Here is a 22315-nt window from a genome sequence, read left to right as displayed (position 1 = left end):
TTCTATTGGTAGTTATATTATATAAATCCTTTCACAGATCACTGAGCTATGAGCTTTAAAAATACGAGAAAGACAAACGCGCCTTATGAATTATCCTCTTCGATACTCGTTTATACCAAACATTTCAGAAAAGTTTAATTTTCAAGTATTTGAGATTATGTCTCACAACTGAATATTTTATCATAAAATTGTGATCATATTTCTGATGGCATGTAGCAAAAATTATGTTGATTCATTAGATACAACAAGAGATATTCACGATCAAAAACTTATCACTCTCTCAGAGGGTAAATTTTGAAAAGGCACCCCATAGTAAAGTAAGTCGTATTCACGACAAAAAAGTTCTCCTCAGATGTGAAGTACGACTTATTAGTAAAATGTTGGTCCGATTGCAATGTATTTTCTCAATTATTCAAAATAGGTAGAGCCATCGCCTTTTCCTGTATTCCATTTCTCGCATACAGAACTAAAACAAATTCCGAGCCGGAGAGCCGAATAACCATAAGGTTGAGTCCTCGATAGAAAAAAAAACTTACCGTTATGTTTTCCCAATAGTTTTTTTTAGTTATTTGAGCAAATTATGCATCGGTTTATGGAAACGTCCGATTGGCAAGGAATCTGCCATTGCGGTTTCAGTTGTCTTTTGTCATTAATCAAATCTCAATCAATTGGTAACTTATCGATTTCCGTGAAATCTGCAGATGTGGATTCTCAATTCTCAACGAACGTTGCTGTCATCCATCAAGTCGCAAAGCCTAGAGTTGCCATCATAAAATGGGTTAGGTACAGGCTTTATCATTATTTATTTCAATTCCATCCATTTGTAAGGAAGTTGGAAATTCTTTCAACTATCTCAAGCTATGTTCTAGCGAAAAAAGTTAGAAAAAAATCAAATCAGTATTCGAAAACGGTGAAGTGATGTAGATAAGAAACTTATGTGGCGTATCAGTGGGGAAATTGAAATTGAGGTTCGAAGTTTCTTACGAGGGAATGATGCTATATCAAAGCATTATGTTGAAAGTATAAAAAATCAACAAAATGTATTTTTCACTGACAATTAAGAGTTAATTAATCAATTCGAAGACACATCGAATTTGAAATGTTCCAGTTCTAACACTTCTATCTGGAACAACTGACCGTTTCTCAACTCGATACCTTTTACAATCCCCGTCCTTCCAGCAGTGCAAATAACCGGTCAAATACTTATTACGCAGACCACCCTCGCTGCGGCGGAAATCCATCGTCGAACACCAACTTCCTTTCCCTGTCAATCACTCGTCTCCACGGGAGAATCGACGCATTCAATCGCTCCGGTAACCGTAATTACATTAAACAAACACAAACCAAATCGCGCGCCGAATCATGTCTCCATCATCAAGATAAACAGTACAAAATATATATAAACCTCGACCCGGGGCGTATGCAAATGCAGCTTTGTTCTGACGATGTTTCCTTCAATCTTTTGTGTTACTTGCAGGTACCCTGCGACCACCCGGTCTGATCGGCGGGTCCAAGCCGAAAGTGGCGACACCGGCCGTCGTCTCCAAAATCGAACAGTACAAACGGGAGAACCCGACCATCTTCGCCTGGGAAATCCGCGAGCGTCTCATCTCAGAAGGTAAGTCCGAACTCATTGATTGCCGTCGGTCGGCCGGTCGCTCGGTCGGTCGGTCGGTCGGTTAATCGATCCGATCGATCGATCCGGCTTGGATGGACCGGAACGACTGCGTTGTGACACTTATCACCGGATGGGAATCTGCAAGAGCATCCCGGGTCCCATATAAAACCGGGATCAATCAAAAATCAAAGCAAAAGTCACAACCCCCCTCCTTCTACCTACTAATGACTGCTATAAACCGTCTCACACACTGGTTGACTGGATTCGTACGGATTCGTCCGTTGTACGCAAGGGAAACGACGGATTGGGAAGACACATCAATCTCGCGTCGATTGAGTCTCGCTTCATGCCGCCCAGATTGATATGCAAATTTTTCCGCATGCACACGCACACCGTCCGGGAGTCATGTCTTCGCGAGATGGACTTCTGAGGATGCACCAACAGCAGCAACAGCAGAATCGGCAGCAGCAGAAGCAGTGATTCACTGATGCATCAAATGATGCTGATGATGAGAAGCAAATTTGTGCAACAAGTTTGTAATCTGAATCCGGGGGAGCCAGACTTCAGACCAGATCAGGGCAAATTGATAAACGATTGATTTATTGATGCGAGCAAAGACGGGAGTTCTTAGCACGGTTGACGATCGAACGCTGGAGGGTGGGAATCGATCGGGTTTATCACTCGAGGATAACTATTGAGTTATTGTGACGTGCAATGTTGGATCTTGTTGCCCCGGTCCATTGAAAAGAAAATTTCGGATTCTCACCATCAAATCGATTTCCCAAAGCTGGCATTGTTCGGTGTCTTCCACAGGTTTAACCGCAGCGAATGGACCTAAATTGAAACATCGTTGCTCGGCGGAACTGGTGCAGCTCATCCGAGGCGGGGCTTTCTCTCGATTCTACATTCACTGCGCAACCCATCACTCGCCAGAAAATAGCACCATAATGAGCCGGAATCGAAACCATAATCTACGCTGCATCGTAAATCATAATCGCTATCGGAACAATCCAATCTTGCCGGGAATTGGCTTGGACTGCTACCGATGCTGCTGTCTGTATGGACGTTGCGGTGTTTGATTCGCACCAATTCCGGGGAAATATGGCACATCGATAATCGAACGATTTATCGGGCGGCTAAGGAATAACCAAGGTGCTGTAAACTGCTCCTACTACAGTGTAGGGTGTTGTGAAATTTAATCCACGGTTTTGCGTTACAGGCAGCTTCTGTTTCGAGCGGCTAAACGAAGTAATTTGTGCAGTTGTTTTCATCACAATTAGTACTTATATTCATGAAGCTGGAGTGAAATCTATTTATTTTTTCTGTTACATGAGAGTTACTTCGATGAGGAGACGCTTTCCCTGGTTATTTGAAGATTTATGCCAATAAGTTTCTCGTAGGGTGTCGATAGGAATGTACAACATTATGTTCAAAAATTACTAGTGGAACGTAACAAATCACTTTAAAAGAACATAAATTTCACTATATATCATAATATAGTAGAATAGAATAACATTTTTTTCCTTTAAAGCGATGTATCGTTATGTTCCCCAATTTTTGAAGTACAAGTAACAATTACAACGCTATCGGTGTGTTGCATTTGTACAGTATAATGTCAGTGAGTATAACACGGTGGACCGATGTTAAAATTAAACAAAAACTATCAACTTTGAATAATCGAAATAGTTTGTTTGGCCATCTACTGACAATGACTACCGATTGTAATAGTTTCCAGGCAAGTTAAGAAATTATTCTACGTGTTTTACTTCGCCGCTCTTAGTGACGGTATAAATATTTAAACAATCTTCACCCACTTGATTCCGAAACCGGATGTCGGATTCGGATGAAATTCAAGAATTCAATATGGGACTTTTCATTTGAACCTAAGTTTGCAATAATCGCTCAAGCCATCGTTGAGAAAAGTGAGTGAAATCAATTTTGAAATATATATGACCACTATTTCCAGTGGTTCCGGAATCGGAAAACGGGTACCAGGATAGACGGAACCAGTTTGTTTGCTTGTCTATTGATAAAAGCTACCGATTGGAGTAGCTTTCAACACACTTTACCGTATAACTCCGGAGCCAGAAGTCGGATCGGAATGAAATTTGGAAGTTATGTATGGGATCAGAAGACCGTAAATTTGAACTTAAGTTAAATTTGAAACAGGATTTTTTACTCTAATCACCCTGTAATTCCGGAATCGGGAGTCGGATCGAAATAAAGTTCAAGAGCTTTGTGTGGGACAATTGTAGCTTTTTAATTTGAGTTGATTTGAGTCACTAAGTTTGTGAGAATCGGTTCAGCCGTTTCTGAGAAAAGTTAGCGCACTTTTTTCATATCACCCTGTAATTCCGCAACTGGAAGTTGGATCATTTGAACCTAAGCTCATGCAAATCAGTACAGCCATCTCCGAAATAATTGAGTGCAAAAAATGTTGTGTACTCGACGAACTGAGTCGAATTTTTATCATCATTATATCAATATATGTAGCAATACAATAAAACACATTGCTTTCTGTCTTTCTTCACAGTGTAACCCGATCTTTGAACCAAGGTCCAGAGGGTCGTGTTTACAATTCTGCATGAACATTTCACTTACAGCCAATCGAAAACAACAACGTGTTGATAATTCAGATCAGTGTTTGGCCATGTTTACAAGTAATAAATCAATTTTTTGCGTCGATATGTAACAATGGATGATACGTGAATCCAGCACTATACCTCGCAATCAAAACGATTATCATCTGAGATTGAGTTAAAACCCTAAGATTTCTTTTTTCAAAAAAAAAAATTAGGCCCACGTTTGAAAATTTCTTATTTGTTTATTATTTTTACTTTTTTCATTATATTAACTTTAAAAGTTGTTTTATGGAATCGCTTATTTCATGTCTTGGACAAATTTTTGAATCTTTATTCCATTTTACAGTATAGGCTGTTGAAATATGGCTCTTTTTTGAAAACGCGAAATTTCGAAAAATCATACCTCGAAAAATTTTACGTACCATATTGAAATAAAAAATACGTGTCGAATATTTTCGAGTTCTTTACCGAAAAAAATAGTTATATGAAAAAAATATATCTATGCTTGCTAGAGCATCGATAGGTGTTTGGCGCATTGGCGCATTGGCGCATAACGAGTTACATAAGTATTTGACCATCGAAGAAGGGAATACTAGATCGTTTTGTGTGGAGATTTCACATGCATACTTGATCCATATGATTCGTCATTTCGAACCACGTGCTTATTTGGGTATCAAAATTATTGCTGTACTGTCCATACTCGCGTATTGATTTTCGTCAATTTTGAGTTAGCTTGTGAAATGAAATCTATCCTCAATATACTCTCAGAAATTGCAATAAAAGCTGAGGGTTTATTCAGTAAAATGTGAAAAAAATATCAACACATATCTGTCCCATCTGCAATGTACCCGCATGTCAGTCCCATTCCGTGCAAATTTCAATAATTTCATTTGTTGCAATATTGGAATAGCAAAGGTGTATTACCGATATTTCATATAATAATATTATGGTTTAGCATTAAGTGGCACAATGAATAAAAAAATTCGGTTAAAAAAAGTTTGATCGTCTTTTTCTCGACATCGGCACATGGGACATCCACATGGGACTGATATGCAAGTATGGGTAGTGCAGGCAGGAGAAGAAGTTCTGATATTATATACCAGTTGATGAATTGTGTCCAATGGTGACAGTTAAATAATATTGGTCATCGAGGGCGTGATTAATTAATAAAAATATTGTGCTGTAGAAGCGCTAAGGTCAAACTAAGAGATTTTCCTTGCATTTTGCTTTCTAATGATTTAGATAAGACTAAGCGCATACAATAAGTGGTAATTAGATATCAATGTTCAAGATGATTAGCATAATGAGTTGAGACTGCTATTTTATATTTCATATTCTGTAAAAAATGTTCAAACTGGTAAGATCAATATCAAATTAAAATTTGGGCGTCGTCGCTTAGGGCAATTAAAAAATTCCACAGTACCTGAAAATATCCACTTTAAAGTACGCGTGGTACTTTTTGGCAACTTGAACGTACAGAACAAGTTCTGAAAAAACTTTCTCGGTGCTTAAAAGCTGTATAAGGAGCTGCTTCAAAGTTTGTTCTGTTGCACGGAGAACCCGCAGATGACAAAATTACAATATTGCAGTTGTTGTTTCACGCCCTGGTTGTTTCAACTAAAATGTTGTTGATTTAACTAATATATCTGTTGATTTTGTCATAACCATTCAGGTAACCGAAACTGTTGTATTCAAATGCTGTCACTTGGCGGAGAACGAAAACAGCAAAACGCAAAACAAAAAACCTCTTCATTTCACCAGAAGCGTTTCATATTGAAAATTTTCAATGGTAAATGAACGTCATTTATGTTAGTTGCGTAGTGGTAGTGAAAGCATGCTGAAGAATATAACAGTTAATTGTAAAACAAGTTTTACATGTGTTAAATAGATATTTCTACAGTATAAATGTTTAATTTGTATCTGTAGCATTAGGTTTACCAGCGAGCCGTTCTGCAAGTGATGGAAAAAATTTCCTAATTCCCTGTGATCATTTTTCTGGTGAGTTCCCTTTTGAGAATTGTAATCTTTTGGTGCATTTATATATCCTTTGTGAGTTTAGTGATAAAGATATAAGCAGTTAATTAGGTAAAATTTCGTTGTTCAAGCAGTGAACGATTAGCTGCCCCCCGAAGAGGGTAACAGTAAAAAATATTTATTGAAATTGGCGTCTTAAGTTCAAATAACTGAATGATTGGTTGAAACAACTGAGACATGTTTTTGCTTTCATGCATACAAGTAACTTTGCTGGTATTGTGTCTGCTCAATTGCAAGAGTGACACCTCATTGGAACGATTCATTGTTCGCTCAGGGAGTTTGGTATTGCTCAACTGAAACGTTTCATTACTTGTTTGTGGTGCGTGTCTTTGTTGGGTGTCGTTGCTAAGCTGCCAGCACGATAAATCAAAAATGACAGATTAATTAAAACAACAGTCGATTAGTTGTACCAAATTTTAACCAATCAAAATCAGAAAAACAACTAATATTTTAGTTGTTTTGCAATCGCAGGCTTTTTCGTGTGGGTAAACATTAGGGTGGGACAAGAATGTATGGGAAAAAGATGAAAAGGTTTATTTCTCGCTTTTCGTTTTCCTTTTGAGTCCCACAAGTACCATACAAAATCTTAGCCCGATCGAAAAAACTCTATTTTCGAACCCGAGGTTTAAAGTTTGTATGGGATTTAGTGTGGAAAAAATCACTTTTAACAAAATGTTAATCTGCTGGAGATCAACCTATAAACTTTAAAAATCAGTGCATGTGATTTTTTCGTAGAAAATTTAACGAGGAAGAAAACTTTCGAAGACCGCAAAACAATCCGACGTTTGTAGAAAAAGTTATTAAAGGAAAACCGACACAAGGTCCGAACAGTGGCTCACTCCTTAATATGTTATATCTAGCACCACTGCTGCTAGTGAAAGTAATATGATGTGACTTCCATTTAATGTGCTATAACGATCGATCCAAGTTGTTTGATGTCTTCACGATAGTTACTCAGCAGAGTATTAAGATCATTTTTAAGTTACAAACCATGCTCCAAACCTTACTGTAAAGACACAAAAAGTCATGTAGATAGTGGTTTTGTTTGCATAAAATAGTACCATCTATATATTCTAAACTATAAGAGATAGAGAGTTTATATAATCGGCAAAGTTATTGGATTTGAGTTTATCTAAAATATTGTAGAAGGTTCTAAGAACCTATTTCTTCGGATTAAAAAGTTAGACTTTTTTGTGTCTTTACAGTATGTTTTGGAACATGGCTTGTCACCTAAAAAATAATCCTCATACTCAGCTGAGAAACTTTTGTGAAGACATTAAACAACTCAAATCAACCGTTAGAGCATAATAAAAGAAAGCACAATCATATTACCAACACTAACAGCAGTGGTGCTAGATATATTAGGGAGTGAGCCATTGTCCGGTTATCCTTTATTAACTTTAATAATAACGGATTGTTTTGTTGTCTTCTAAAGTTTTCCTGCTCGATAAATTTTCTACGAAAATAACACAAGCGCTGATTTTTAGAGTTCATAGGTTGGTCTCCAGCCGATTTTTTTTTTAGAAAAGTGAATTTCCCCATACTAAATCCCATACAAACATTAAACCACGGGCGCGAAAATATAATTTCTCCGATCGAGCTAAAATTTTGCATGATGCTTATGGGACCCAAAAGAAACACGAAAAGTTTGGTGGAGCAGATATCAATATTTTGTCCCACCTTAGTGAACATTCACGTATGAGTAATTCCTTAAAACGGAACGAAGAAGAAATTTTGATTACTTAGGCTGAATACAAATTGTAAATATATCCTACTCTACCGAATGAACAACTCTAGTAGAAAAACACTTCAACATTGTATTAAGTTTATCAATACAAAATTCAAGTTACGGAGCTTTTTTATCGATTACCGGAAGCATGAATCACATCTGGAAGAGAAAACGTATAGCACCTTATATCCATTATGTCGAAGTCATTAGAGAGGGATCTCTGTTCAGTGCATTGATTCAAAGGATGAGATGACAGTATGTTCATTTGTTCTATTTTTACTTAACAGAAGTGTTTCACATTGTCACATTAATTGTTGGTAATGTTTCTTTTTTTTTGGCTAAAGCGAATGTGTGTCGAATTCCGTTGATTGTAGGTTAAGTAATCAGAAAAATATTGGAGAGAAACGTTAACCGCTTAGTCGTTTGACAATTCTGCTCTCCGAACACCGGAGCTAGTACGTTAATACGTACATTTACCAGTTGACAATTCATTATTTGAAACAAGGATGGCTTTTATAGTATCAAAGAACGTTCACTGGCAACTCTCCACACGATTGAATCAGTGCCATCAAAGAGAGACGGATATCATCGCAACAACAAAAACCCGGTATGGCTCATTTAACATAGAATTGACACCAGTGCGAGAGCGAATTTCTCTCGATGACATTTCTGAGCATCAAAGGTTCGCACGCTGCTGTGGAGATCCTCTCTGAAGCAACAAACGGTCGCTTATTCTCGTTTCGCGATCCGATTCTATACAGGCAGGCGATAGAATCATTTCACTATTGTCGCTTATTCTAACTATGTGCATATAACCTTTGTATGAGTTGTGTCTATGAAAATGTCTGTGAATTCTCCACACAAGGGTTTTGAAATATTGCAACCTAGTATGAGAATCATCAAGTTGATTCGATTCGATTTTCTGCGATAATTGTCAACTTGCGATTCTCTCTTAAGAAATTCCACACAGCAACGATCATTATCAAACTGAAAATTTTTTTTAAGGCCGTGAAATACTCAGAGTATGAAGGGGAGCGAAGAAATGTAGCAAAATTCTCTCACGGTTCATGCGTTGAGAGACTCGAGTTCTTGTAGCATCTTCTACCGGATTGAAAATGTATACAACATAGATAGCAATATAGCAGCTTCTGTCAAATTTTCGGCAATCACCAACACTGACTTGAAATGAGGGCTAATTTTAAGTTATTCGACAAGGCCACGGCATAATATTTCATTTGAACGACTTTGACGAACTTAATGAATTCTCCTTTCCAGCGGTTAAAGCCGAAATAAAATAAATGAATCAACAATGACAACTTATAACTTGTCAACGAAAATAAATTTTGTATCTTTGAGCATGCTTAGTCGGAAACTTAGTATTTCAACTTTTCGAGTATATGTGAAGAGTGCTTCGAATTTTTTGGTTTGGTTGCAGGTTACATTTGGAGAAGTACTCGAAAGTCCAAATTGACGAAGAGAATAGATCTACCTTCAACTATGTATGTTCAAGAATTCAAAAATCAGACAGTTCAGGATTACCTATCTTTCGATCCAAAAAAAACACGCTCGGCATGAAAAAATTAAACCACGTTCCCGTTTATCGGGGATAATTTTTCATTCCTCATCCTTCGAACACATTGCACCACTTCGAACTCGTTCAGTTTCACGCCGGAGGCCGTTCGCTGATCAACCACCGGCTACCAAATCAGAGCGATCCATCTATCTTATAGCCCATATCTTCCGGTGCAGAATTTTCCCACCACCCATTGCCATGCCATATATTATTTTGATGCATGTAAAATTGTGACAAATGTGAGAATTAACCCACTCATTATGGTGAGTTAGTCACTGATGTGCGTGCCCCGTGTGACTCGGGTGGGGCACGGTACGGCCTGACTGATATCACAGCATCGGTTTGGCCACTCGTACCGCGTACCGAGCGAACGGACTCTACATAGGGAGCGAGACTGAAAAAGAAAAAAAACGTGAGAGCAGTTAAAAAGGCGTACGCGTCACATTATCGTATCGGTAACATCTTATCCGTGCCGAGATTCCGTTCAGGGGTTGAGACGTTCGGTGTTCGGAACGCGAAACGAGTAATCTTGATTGCCGAGAATTTATGTCGAAAACGTGAATTAAGATGTGTGAAGAAGACAATTTTGTCGATGCTTTTCGTAAACGCTACAGGCTTGATAGTGTGGATTACCCATGTGTTGGTAAAATTATCGCAAAAACTTTTCGGCTAGAAGATTGATTTAACCAACACTTTTTTTGCACAAATCAGTCAACGTAATGAAAGTCTAACTGAAATTTGACAATTTGACAGATTATCAGTCTGGCGGTTCCCTACTTCTCCGCTTCATGCCCTCCCACATTAGACTAATCCGGGGAAGCACAGCAAATCGCATCACCAAACAAGCCTGCTTACCTCACGGTACTGAAAGTACACGCAATTCATTGTCGCAGTTGAAAAAGTTCGTTCAACTTCGACACAACCGGCGGGCAGTGCCTCAGTACCTGATGCCATCTTGGGCTGGATTCAATTACGACTTTTAATCTCATTTCGCACCATTTCCAGCCCATACTCGTTGGCGAGCAAAACAGAATCGATTCTCCTCCCTTTTTTCCTCGGCCATGCGGAAGACGATGGGCGATGCTTGCTTGGTGCTGCAATTGCAATCCTAAGCGCACGTGATATTTGCATACTGGTAGGGTATTGCAACATTTTCACATTAACACACACACACTTACAGTCAGCCGTCCAGTCGATATTAAAAGTATCAATAGCACCATTCAATTGAATCAAGGCGTGAGCGTGAAGAAGCCAACAATCGACCCATCATCAGTCGTCGTTGTCGTTGTCGTCGCCGTTGCCGCCGTCGCCATCGGTTGACCACGGTGCGAAAGTACCGCGATAATCCGTTAGCGCACGTTCTGCCTGTTTCGCTCTGGTTCACTACGGCGGGTTCCCTCTTCCTCCACAGGGTTTTGCGCGCGGGGGCCAGGACCGGTGAGGAGCTGTCTGATAGTTGTGACTGCCATATTTCTTTCAATTAGCCTGATCGATTCCGTACACTTCTCGATCGTCCGGAAAGGACCGATCGGAAAATGACCGAGTATTAAAAATTCAATTTACCGGCTTTTATAGTCAATCGGATTTACCCGGGCTGTCAGTCGTGTGTGATTGCGATAAATTCGATTGGTTGTGGCTATTTGACCGGGTAGCGCGAACCGATTGGATTTGTTGTGGAAGAACGAGAGACCGGAGTGCTTTGGAACAATGACAGACAAAACAAGACGAGACGTGTGCCCGCCAATCCAGTGGATAAAAACTAGCTTCTCTGTTGCAGGTGCATTTTAGAGTGTGCAAGGATCAATTTATTAATGTTTCGAATAATACTAATGAATATACTCTAACAGTTCGATTGTTTGATGTAAGCTAATATATTAAATGAACAGAGCCGTAGTGAACATTTCTGGCGCCCGAGACTAGCTTAAAAACAATTTTTCAACAAACACCATGAAGACGAACACACATTATTTTATTTTCCTGTAAGGTTATCCCAAGTAACATTTTCAATTTTAGTAAATACTTGTAGCTCTTTTGAGTGTTACATCATAGGTAAATCCCACATTGAAACTGTAAACGCCACAAAAGCATTTTAACCGTTATTAGATCATATTGATGCCAAGTGGACAGTTCCCACAGGAACAAAAGAATGCGGTCACCATCGACAAGTACCCACGTCATCTGGACAATCCCTATGTAAGATTCGTCCCATCAGCCACAGACCCGTACCCAGGATTTGATTTCGGGAGAGGGTCAGAATGAAAAAATAATCTAACTGAAGATTGCTTAAATGGATAATTTCCGGTGCGCCATTAACCGGCATTTTTAACAGACACCTTAAACTTTTACACTAGAACTATCATTATTAGGTATTTAAATAAAATTTTGAAACTATGACCGAAAGAATTTTGTTGTATTACATTTCTTAACGTTTACCGTCATGCCATTTCAATGTCACATGTTTAGGACCTACTAAATGTTCATTTCGAGAGCATCTTCGTAATTTGTATGTCATATTAGTTGATGGCCATACAAACATACTTTAGTTATACATGTTTCGGTATCAGGTTCCGGAAGTAGCGGTTCAAAATTCCAAAACGAAACTCACATCGATTTCTCAGATATGACTTTAGGTTTGGGCATAGATAACAGTTCGAGGAGGCCAAATCAGGTGAGCAAAGTAGAATTAGAGCGCTAAATCGTGGCGATGCTCATGTGCTTCATGTAAGGTCCTTTCGCAGCGATTTCGGTCTTTAATCAATTTAGTACTCCAAAATTATACCACGACAATCCCAGAAAACCAGCATCATGATCTCTCCGACCCATTCCCTTCCAGACACTCGTGCCACGACGACTTCAGTCCATTGTCGGGTAATCATTTATTTCTCTGGCGTATAATAATGGGTCCAGCCAAACATGTACTCGAAGTGCACTTGCGCTCGCCTTTTTAGTCCTAAATAAGTATGTGCGAGATCCAGCGGCAGGATATCTTTCTAATTTGATAATTCTAATTCTTGCTCAACGATGGTAAGGTTGCGCACATTCTCTTTCCAGAGAGTCATCCAGAACAGTTAAGTGTCTTATTATTACTGTCGTTTATTTTGCCCTGGATTTAATTTCCATTTTATTTATCTTTGACACAGTACGCCCCCTTCTGGGTATGTGCCTACAGAAGACCTTTCATTTGAACCTAAGTTTGTCAAAATTGGTCAAGCCATCGCTGAGAGAAGTGTTAGAGATCCATTCTGGAATATATGACCAATATTTGAGCCTCAGTTTGTCAAAATCGGCTCAGTTATCTCCGAGAAAACCTAGTGAGATTATTTGGCACACACACAGATATTATTCAGCTCGACGAACTGAGTCGAATTGTATATGACACTTGGCCCTCTGGACCAATAGTTGGGTTTTCAAGTGATTTTGCATAACCTTTTAGAGACAATGACCTCGTTTTAATTCAAGCTGGTTGATTTACAGCTCATGCACTATTTCGAATAAACATATTGAACAAGCGAAATCCTGCGCTCTCGTTAGTTCCGTATATGAAATTTATACCATTATATAGAGTAATACTTTTGAACCAGTAGCATAAAATATGCTTGATAAGATTTTTATTGATATTTTTATACCGTCGTTATTATTATGGTCGTTCACCTGGCGTGGATTTATATTATTTCTACTATCATTATAGTTATACTGGTTTTTTTCGACACGGTCGAAAACTTGTGCTCGTGTGTGTTCGGTGCCGATGGACTCGCTTATATTTTCAACCCTGATCTTCGGTGTCATTACCTCGTGTACAAAATCGAACACCGCATGGCGTGTGCTTCGTTCGGAGATGTGGTGTTGTGTTTTCTTCTACCGTACCAGCGCATGTTCGTACCGGTGCGCTTTATATGAAGGTTTGAAATTTTTACACTCCTAGCTCTGTATTTTTGGAATTGAAAGTTGGATCGGAATGAAATTCAGGAACTCCGTATGGAATCATAAAACCTTTCATTTGAAACTAATTTTGCGAAAATAGATCAAGCCATCGCTGAGAAAAGTGAGTTCGATTTTAGAATGTGTGAGCAATATTCCCAATGTTTCCAGAACCGGAAGTAGGGGACTAGTAGATTCGGAATCGATTCATTTGGCCGTCAACTGACAAGGCTTAGCGATTGAAATTGATTTGAGCCCAGTTTTGAAATATAATTACGTATTTTGCATCACCGCTCTTATAAAAGTTTTTAATTTTCAATACTATTTATCCTGTAATTCCAGAACCGGAGATCGGGTCCGGATGAAAGTTGGACGTATTACGTATTCATTATAACCTAAGTTTATCGAAATCAGCACGCCATGTCCGAGAAAAAAAGGAAGTTATTTGAAATTGGAATTTTTACACTAATCATCCTGTCACTCCGAAACCGGAAGTCGGATCCAACTAAGGTTCAGCAACTTTGTATAAGAAAATTATACCTTTGATTTTATTCTAAGTTTGTGAAAATAGCATTCACCATTTCTTAGAAAAGTTAGTGCATTTATTTTCTTTTTTTTTTGCACATGTCTCCCTGAAATTCCCGAACCTGATGTCGAATTCGAATACTTTGTATGTTTCTTTCATTTGAATCTATGTTTATGAAAATCGATCCAGCCATCTCCAAGAAATGTGCAAAGAAATATTACATACATACATACATACATGCATACGCCTGCAGACATTTTGCGAGTCGGTCTGGGCCTCGCTTAAAAATCGGTTTTCGTAGTGACTACATAACCTTTCTATGAAATATAAACTCTAGGCTGTATTAAAATATATTTTGAGGTAACTGTGACAAAAATGGTCACTCGCAATGATTCGAACACTAAAAGTCACATCCCATCGGGTAAGCTCTCTATACAAGGACCTGAGCATTAGCTACAATTGTCATTTGCAAAAGTTGCAGTTTTCGAATACTATATAACATTCCGAATGAAAATATTATATTCTGTACTATTTTTCGAGTAAAACCAAAAGTGGCCATTTTCCTCCCAGATTCTCTTATTGAAAAACCTATCAGGAAATTACGGGAATTATAACGAATTGAGAATTTCATGTACGAATTTTTCGATGTTAGACAAAGTTTTCACTTTCGAAATTAAATCAATCTGGGAGAAATGTTTACTCAATCTTCATTATCATTCATTGTTTATACTGAAAATTGGTCAAACTTTTCCTGAATTGCGAAAAATAATGACATTTCAAAGACAACCGAACATGCCAGTAATGTAGAAGCGAATTTTTCGAAGTATTTTCAGACGATCTATTGAAATCCGGTGGTTTCATTGACAGATGACTATGAATAGAATGAATTTGGCAGATCACTAAGTGAAAATAATGTTCTACAATTCACAACCGTAGAAAAATACTGAACAGTAAAAGGGTAATTTGATGTGTGTTTTACACATTGTAAAGCAAATTAAGGGTATTGTGAGGTAATGAACTATAACGAATATCTGTTTGTTTGGCCATTGCTTAGAACATTTCGTTAGGAATAGTATTCGAATTTTCCAGATTTCTCTATAAAATTACCAGAAATGGCAAAAAGTAACCTCTTTGACTGTCGAAATGCGCTGCAATCTCGAAAATACATTATGATGTGTATGAACTTCATTCATCTTTTAGCAGACATGTCAATTTTCAGCACGATACATCCTTTCGATTTGTTTGGACAACCTTTTCACTTTTGTTTTTGTGTTTGAAATTTAGCTGAATATGAAAAGAAACCGTTTTTCGATCTCCCATAATGAAAATTTCACTCTTAGGTTACTCTGGTTACTCTGAGCGGGACGAAATAAATTTGGAAGAATAAATAAAAAGTTTTGAAATTATGAACAAAGTCCTACAAAGTTTTTAAACTAACAAAAAACCGCCGATTCACGAATCGCAAAAGAATTAGCTGGAATCGTCAATTATTCTCGACACTGTGACTGTTTGACTTTGAAAATTTCTTCTGTTATACACTTATTATTTTGCTCGGTTGAGATTTTAAAAGTCGGTAACTTCCAGCGAATGTCTGCGAAAAATTCGATTTTCAAAAGTCCAAAAAGTTAACGTTTTATTTCATTGAAATTTGCATAGTATTTAAACATTACTTGGAATCAGAAAGTTTCCATGCATGGCTTCTTGATTGTGTTACTTAGTAAAAAATAACTTTTGCGCAATAGCTTTATGCAAATAGAGTGAGAATTAGTACTATTTATTGCTAAATGGACACAAACTTTTGCAAAAAATTCAACAACACTCAAATTTGCTCTTATTTTGGGAATTTGTGCATCTACAATCAAGCACACAACTGAAAGTTTCTTTGTGGAGAATCCAACAAACTTGGAAAGGGATCGCACCAATCGACTGGGACATCCAACCTTGCTATTAAGTCATCGTAGCTTTCTTATCGGTCCCGACATCGTTGGCAGCGGACATAAATAATCCAACTTGTTGAACCAGCTATAGTTCATTCACCATTCATCTTCCTTTAGCGACAGACGGCTGCTTAAGCTTGATTAGGAGGCTCCAGCAACCACTCCGGTGAAGAATGGGAGCAGGTACTTTCATTCCGCACCGTGTACCGAACAGCAATTCCATGCCAAGTGCGCATTATTTAATCTTATCCGGACTCATGTTCAACATTGCTCGTAATGCATAAATAATTTATATTTCCTTCATGAGCGAGTGAGTGAGTGTGTGTGTGTGTACGTGGATGTGCGACTTTGAATGGGAACCCGAGATCGGTTGGCTCCTTTACGCAACGCTCGAGTGGATTGGAGGGTTCGCATTGTTAGCTCCACTGCAAAGAGGCTCTGCCTGCGAGCACAAGGAAGCAGTTCATAATATTGTAAAAATAAATAACGGGAGGGAACGAGCCTCCTTAAGAGGTAAGCAATTGACCTGAAGCAGCCAGTCCAGAGCCACTTTGGATCGTTCCAACGCTGACGGGCACTCGAGCCTGCCACAGGCCCATTGAGTCTCAATCAAAGCCCATCTCCTGAAGCCGAACTACCCACTCCTGGCCAGCGTCATCACTTGGATTCGAATTGTCAGATATCACTACCCCCACTTGAGGAGGGATTTAATCCAATTTTTTTCGGCTTCGGCGAACCTTGCCGAACATACTTATTCAAATCTTCTCCGGCCCGGGTTCGAGTGGAGTCTCCCACTCCAAAACCGATTCGGGATAGATTGTTTACCTTTATTGACTGATCATCATCATCATCATCACCATCATCATTGCCATCGCCATCGCTCATGTCGAACTGTGAAGCTTGTGAAAATACGCCAGGTTTCGATGTAGTGAATGGTGGATTATTCTGAGGTTCCCGATCAATAGAGCATAACAGGATGCTCTCAAAGTTATATTTGAACTTGATATATGAATCTCGATAAGTTAATAACATGATTCGAAATCAGAAGCAGATTGTATTAAGATTGTAGTGATTCTAAATATAAGGGGCCGTTATATTTCAAGTTAAAAAATACTACAGAATTGAAGATTGAAATTCATTCATTGTTGAATATTCCAATCGTTTTATCGTTTATTGCAGCTGGTGTTAGATTCATGATTGCTGTAAAGTTGTGGTTCAATAAAGACACCTAGCACAGCAAGAAAAACTTTTTCTTTTTTTTTCGCTGCGAAAGAAGCATGAGCTGCTCGTTGGTTACCGGATCGAACGCAAGAACCGAATAAAAGCATTTGTTTCAGAATCCGATATCTCCATTCAAATTTTTTTTGTTCAGTTCTTGCAAAAAAACAAGTTTTCTGAACGGGTTTTGAATTGAAAAATCTAGGTCCGGTTTTTGCACTCATTGTTTTTTTCCGGTTTCTGCTTTGAAAAATACTGGAACTGATTTTCCAAACTAAGTCACAGTGATCCGATTTTTGAAGTGAACCGTTCATTTGTTTTTCTTATTCAAGCCAAAATTTGTGATTTGAGAACGTTTCTGAATAGTTCCTACTTTCATTAAGTACACTTTTGAGAACTAGAACATTTTTTCAAAATAAAAGCAAACGTTTCAAACCTGGTGTAATGATGCCTATTTTACTGTAATTTTGCGCAAAAGTGAACGTGTCCTTTTTGGAGTTTTTGATAGCTTGCAATTTTTAATACTAAACACATTATAACTCCCGCAGAACCGGGATTTGAGTAAAATTCAATCGTACCCTATGAAATCATTGAACTTTTTATTTGAGCTCAAATTAATTCAAATCAATATGAATTCCATTTAGGATTGCCAGTTTTTCCGAAACAGAAAACTGGGGATCGGTATATCCGAAATCGATTTGTTTGGTCATAAACTAACATGACCTCAAACTCGTAGCAGTTTTGGGTTTAGTTTCGCAGATTTCTCACATGATTTGCAAAGTTACTTCGTATAACGGTTTTAAATTTGAGACGCTCCTCCGGAACCAAAAATCGGTTCCAAATAAAAGTGAACAAACAGTCTATTAAACTGTGAGACCTTCAATATTTGTCTATTTATGTGAAAATCGATGTGGCATTCGCTGAGCAATCGAAGTAAAGTCCATTTTTTAATTTTTCGTCACTACTTCCGGTGCTTGCAGAAACGGAAACGCGGTGAGCGGTAGTGTAAAAGAAAAGTTTACTTATCTACCAACTAACAAAATCTGCTACGAGAAGATTTATTGGAATTATTTTATGGAATTCGCACCTTTTCACAACGTCACTTGTAACAAAACACTAATAATACCCCTATAAAATACTTATAATACGAATACCTCCTATAAGGAGTGTATAGAAAATAAACTATCCCCAAATTTTTCTTTCAAATTATGATAAAAAACGATATTTTATTCAAACTAAAAATTGATCCTCTATTGTAAGAGGTTAAACTTGAGCATAATGAAAACCGGATGAAATTTAAGTTATTCCTTCACGAATTTTCGAACGTTTGATCGAATGCTCTTCATCAAGTTCCGGACAAGTGTTGCATCGCACTTCTGCATGTTCCCAGCTGCCTAACCAGCCTTCTTGAAGGCCCTCTTCACGATTGCCCAGTAACGTTCGATGGGTCGAAGCTGAGGGCAATTTGATGAATTGATATTTTCCTCAACGAAATTTATACCCTTTTCCGCAAGCCAATTGAGAGTGGTTTGGGTAAAGTGAGCCGACGCTAAATCCGGCCAAAACAGTGAAGGTGTACTATGCTTCTTATATAATGGCAGCCATCTCTTCTGGAGACACTCAGATGGATAGATTTCTGCATTTATATTTCCGGTAGTGTAAAAAATGGTTGACTTCAAACCACAGGAACATATTGCTTGCCATACCACTACCTTTCGACCGAATTTCTCCACTTGAATCGACCTGTCCGTATCGCTCACATCCTCCCCAACGACGACAGTAAAGTATTGTGGACCTGGAAGGGTTTTTGAGTCCTCCTTTACATAAGTCTCATCGTCCATCAAAACGCATGCATCCGGACACTGCAAAAGACGCGAATACAATTTCCGGGCCCTTGTTGCTGTTCGCTTCTTGTGTTCTACACTTTGTTCCGAGATTTTCTGCTTCTTGTAGGTCTTCAGGTGATTTCGCCTCTTGATACGCTGGATCATTCCGATCCTCTTTCCTGCTTTTTTGGACAAATCACGAATTGGCATTGATTTGTTCTTCATGATTAGAGATACCACTTTCTGGTCCAGTTTCGGGTTGGAAGAACCGGGTTTTCTGTCTCTTCCCGGTAGATCATCCAAAGAATAGTGTTCCCCAAACTTATTAATGATGGTTTTAATACTGACATGATGAATTCCAAACTACTTCGCCAATTTTCGCATTGTAATACCTTTCTCACTTGGCTATGTGTCCAGAACCTTAATTTTCACTTTCTTTTCAATACGCGACATTTTGAAAGCACAGAATTTCAACCGCACAAACAAGTTAACAAATGAATGCTGACAGCCAAATGCACAAATGTATGTGGATAGCTTATTTTCGATACACTCCTTATGTCATGTTCGAACGATTACGTTGTCAAAAACGAAGCGTGCTAAAATCGAAACGTCATGAAAAAGGGTGCTGTGCATAGTCTTTTAGGTGCTAAGGAACAATTGCATAAAACAAAATTGAAAATCGTGTTTCACTTTGCTCCGAAACAACACTTTAGTATCAAGCGCGTGAAAAACCTACTACTGGAATAAAGCGAAAAGTCGCTTACACAAAAATATCGATATCTCCGTTAAAAATGGATGGATTTTAACAATCTATCGCTAGCTATTGTTGGATAACTATTACCGTGCGGAATCTGAGTTTAAAAACATATTCTGTTTACAAGGTGAATTGTGACAAAAATTGTTAAAAAACTAAAAATTTTGACATAAAACTTCGTATAATTTAAAATGCCAACTTCCGATCTCAAAACCTTTCATTTGCGACTGATTTGATCGAAATCGGTCCAGTCATCTCTGAGATCTCCACCTCTTTGTTGACAACACACACACACACACACACACACACACACACACACACACACACACACACACACACACTTGTTAGAAATAATGCCCCACTACGTAACAATCTCAGATACAATTTTGTTCTCCCTTACTGTTCGGGATGGCTGCGCTTTTGAAGATCGATCAATCTTCGATCGACGCTCGTTTTCACAAAAATCTTCCCGCGGAGGCACCGCGCCCGTGTCCATTGCGCGTAATGATGTGAGGATGATATTCAAGAAAGAATTAAAAATGGTATGAAAATAATCATAATCAAAATGATTTCTCATTCCGCGCGTTAGGCGGAGAGACCTCCCTTACGCGAATCAAACTCCTCCGCTCGTCCTGCGTCCGTCTTCGTGCAGCACCCATCCTACACACACACATTGTTGTTGTTGTATCAATCATAATAGTAGGTAAAAGCAAGCTTGTTATTATTGTTCGCCGGATTGCCCGTTCTACTGCGGAACCCGCGAGGCTCGGATCGATTTTATTTTTTGGTAGCGCTTGATTACAGACTCCGTACGAGCAGCACCCTTCTTCGCGACCCATTTAGGGGCCTTGGGTGTTGAGCTTTGTTATTACAAGCGTGATTTCATTTGAATTCGATCGACTCCGTTCCTCCACCTCCACCATGGCACACCTCAACCTCCCCTCACAAGAAGACTTCTATGTTTTCTCAAACAATACCTGAAAATCGGATCGGATTTTGTTGTTATTTGCTGGCTCACCGATGCGCTATCCTTTTTCCTCGTGCATGGCGGTGCTACCAGCGGGCAATTCGATGATGATGATCCTGCTGAATAGAGCCCCGGAGAGAAATGCGTATAGGCTCATGTATTCGATATGCTATATAGGCTGATCAATATAAAAGAAAACGATTTGAAGCAGCAATTGACCGAATTTTCTAGTCATTTAGCCACTTCTCGGAACCACTCTTGATGCTTGATGAAGTGGAAAGCGGGAACTGGGAATTTAGCTGGTTTGGTTGGCCGATTGGTTTCGTTGCGAGAAAGTTTTTCGGCGCTGACGATGACTACACGTGGTAACAATTGTCACTGTCAGAATGGTTATTCTTTTCTTTTCTCTTGTGCTTAACGCAGTTGAATTATTGAATGAAAACATACACTCGATGGAGTTAATCGATCGTCATTTCGACGACGTGACACGTAATAAAGAGACACACTATCCTGACTAGCTTCGACTGGTCAAACAGTATTAAGTTTTAGTGGTCTCAACCCACCCGCGGTAATTGAAATCGCATAATCAGTTTTTATTGACCGCTTCGTTTGCCAAACGGCAACGGCGACGACGACGGTGCGCCAATGCCGAACCTGTTTCACCGGTTCGTCTATACAATGTACATTTCACACACACACACACACACGAAAATTTCTGCCACCAGTGATCAATTCAGTGCTTTATTAGAGAATTTAATGGGTTGTCCCATTCGGACGGTAGTTAAATGTCGGCACCGAAGTAGTTCTTTGAGAGGGACATTTTGCTGCGTTTTACGACTCTCTACGATCGAAGATCGTTGGCCAAGAATAAAAAAAACAAAATCAACTTTTTATTGGGGCGGTTTACTAGTTCGATGAGTTAGTGATTTCGGGTTGAAAACACGCTAATAGGTTGGAATCCGGGGAGAAATCGGCACGTGATTTACGACCGTACGGGAATGTCCAGGTCCGTCCACCCGCTTCATTGGTTGTAAAACGAAAATTTTTTATAAGCCAATAAAGATCATTATCGGATGATGATTCTATTATTTACCCCCCTCCCCCCGGTCGCTAGCCGGTCGCCGATAGCCAGAACAACAACGCTTCGAACAAGGTCGCGAGGTGGAAAATGAATCCATAGTAGGCTGTGGGAATATAATTGCAAGCTCATTTCTGCTCCGCGTCGTTGTCGCGTTGCTTGAGACATCATCACCATATGGGAACTAACCAACCGGGCAGCCAGCCAACTATGGTACGGTATAGAACCGTTTCGGAATGGATGGAACGCTTGTACTTTCGGGCTATAAATCTTGATCTAGTAGACCTGATAAGATCTTTCTTTCGGCCATAAGGCGGCGGCTTTTGCATAAACATGGCCTCGACTGCCGGTGGTGGTGGACTGGTGCACTGAAAGCTAGCTGTAATATAATAAGATTGTCCCCCTCCCGCCAATTCGCTCCCAAGTTCTTATGCAAATCGATAAGGGAACGCGACGGTACGATCCTCCGGTCGCGGTCGTGGTCGCTGGTCAACCGCTTGGTTTGTGTGCATGGGAAAAGTGTACTTCTTAATTGGTGCCGCCGCACTGATTGAC

The 22315-nt window shown here is 39.1% G+C and overlaps 1 protein-coding gene across 3 annotated transcripts in view; it reads left to right on the top strand.

Annotated features, from left to right (window-relative positions):
• Positions 1–22315, top strand: part of LOC131435200 (paired box protein Pax-6-like) — a 160701-nt gene that overhangs the window by 115818 nt on the left and 22568 nt on the right. For all 3 annotated transcript variants that reach the window (XM_058602842.1, XM_058602841.1, XM_058602843.1), the window contains exon 3: positions 1478–1618. In XM_058602842.1, the coding sequence (XP_058458825.1) occupies positions 1478–1618 (141 nt within the window). The remainder of the gene's footprint in view (positions 1–1477; positions 1619–22315) is intronic.

This window comes from Malaya genurostris, chromosome 3, assembly GCF_030247185.1.
Source record: "Malaya genurostris strain Urasoe2022 chromosome 3, Malgen_1.1, whole genome shotgun sequence".
Classification (NCBI taxonomy): Eukaryota; Metazoa; Arthropoda; class Insecta; order Diptera; family Culicidae; genus Malaya; species Malaya genurostris.
The sequence above is the reverse complement of the archived record's forward strand: the minus strand, read 5'-3'. Positions and strand labels throughout refer to the sequence as shown.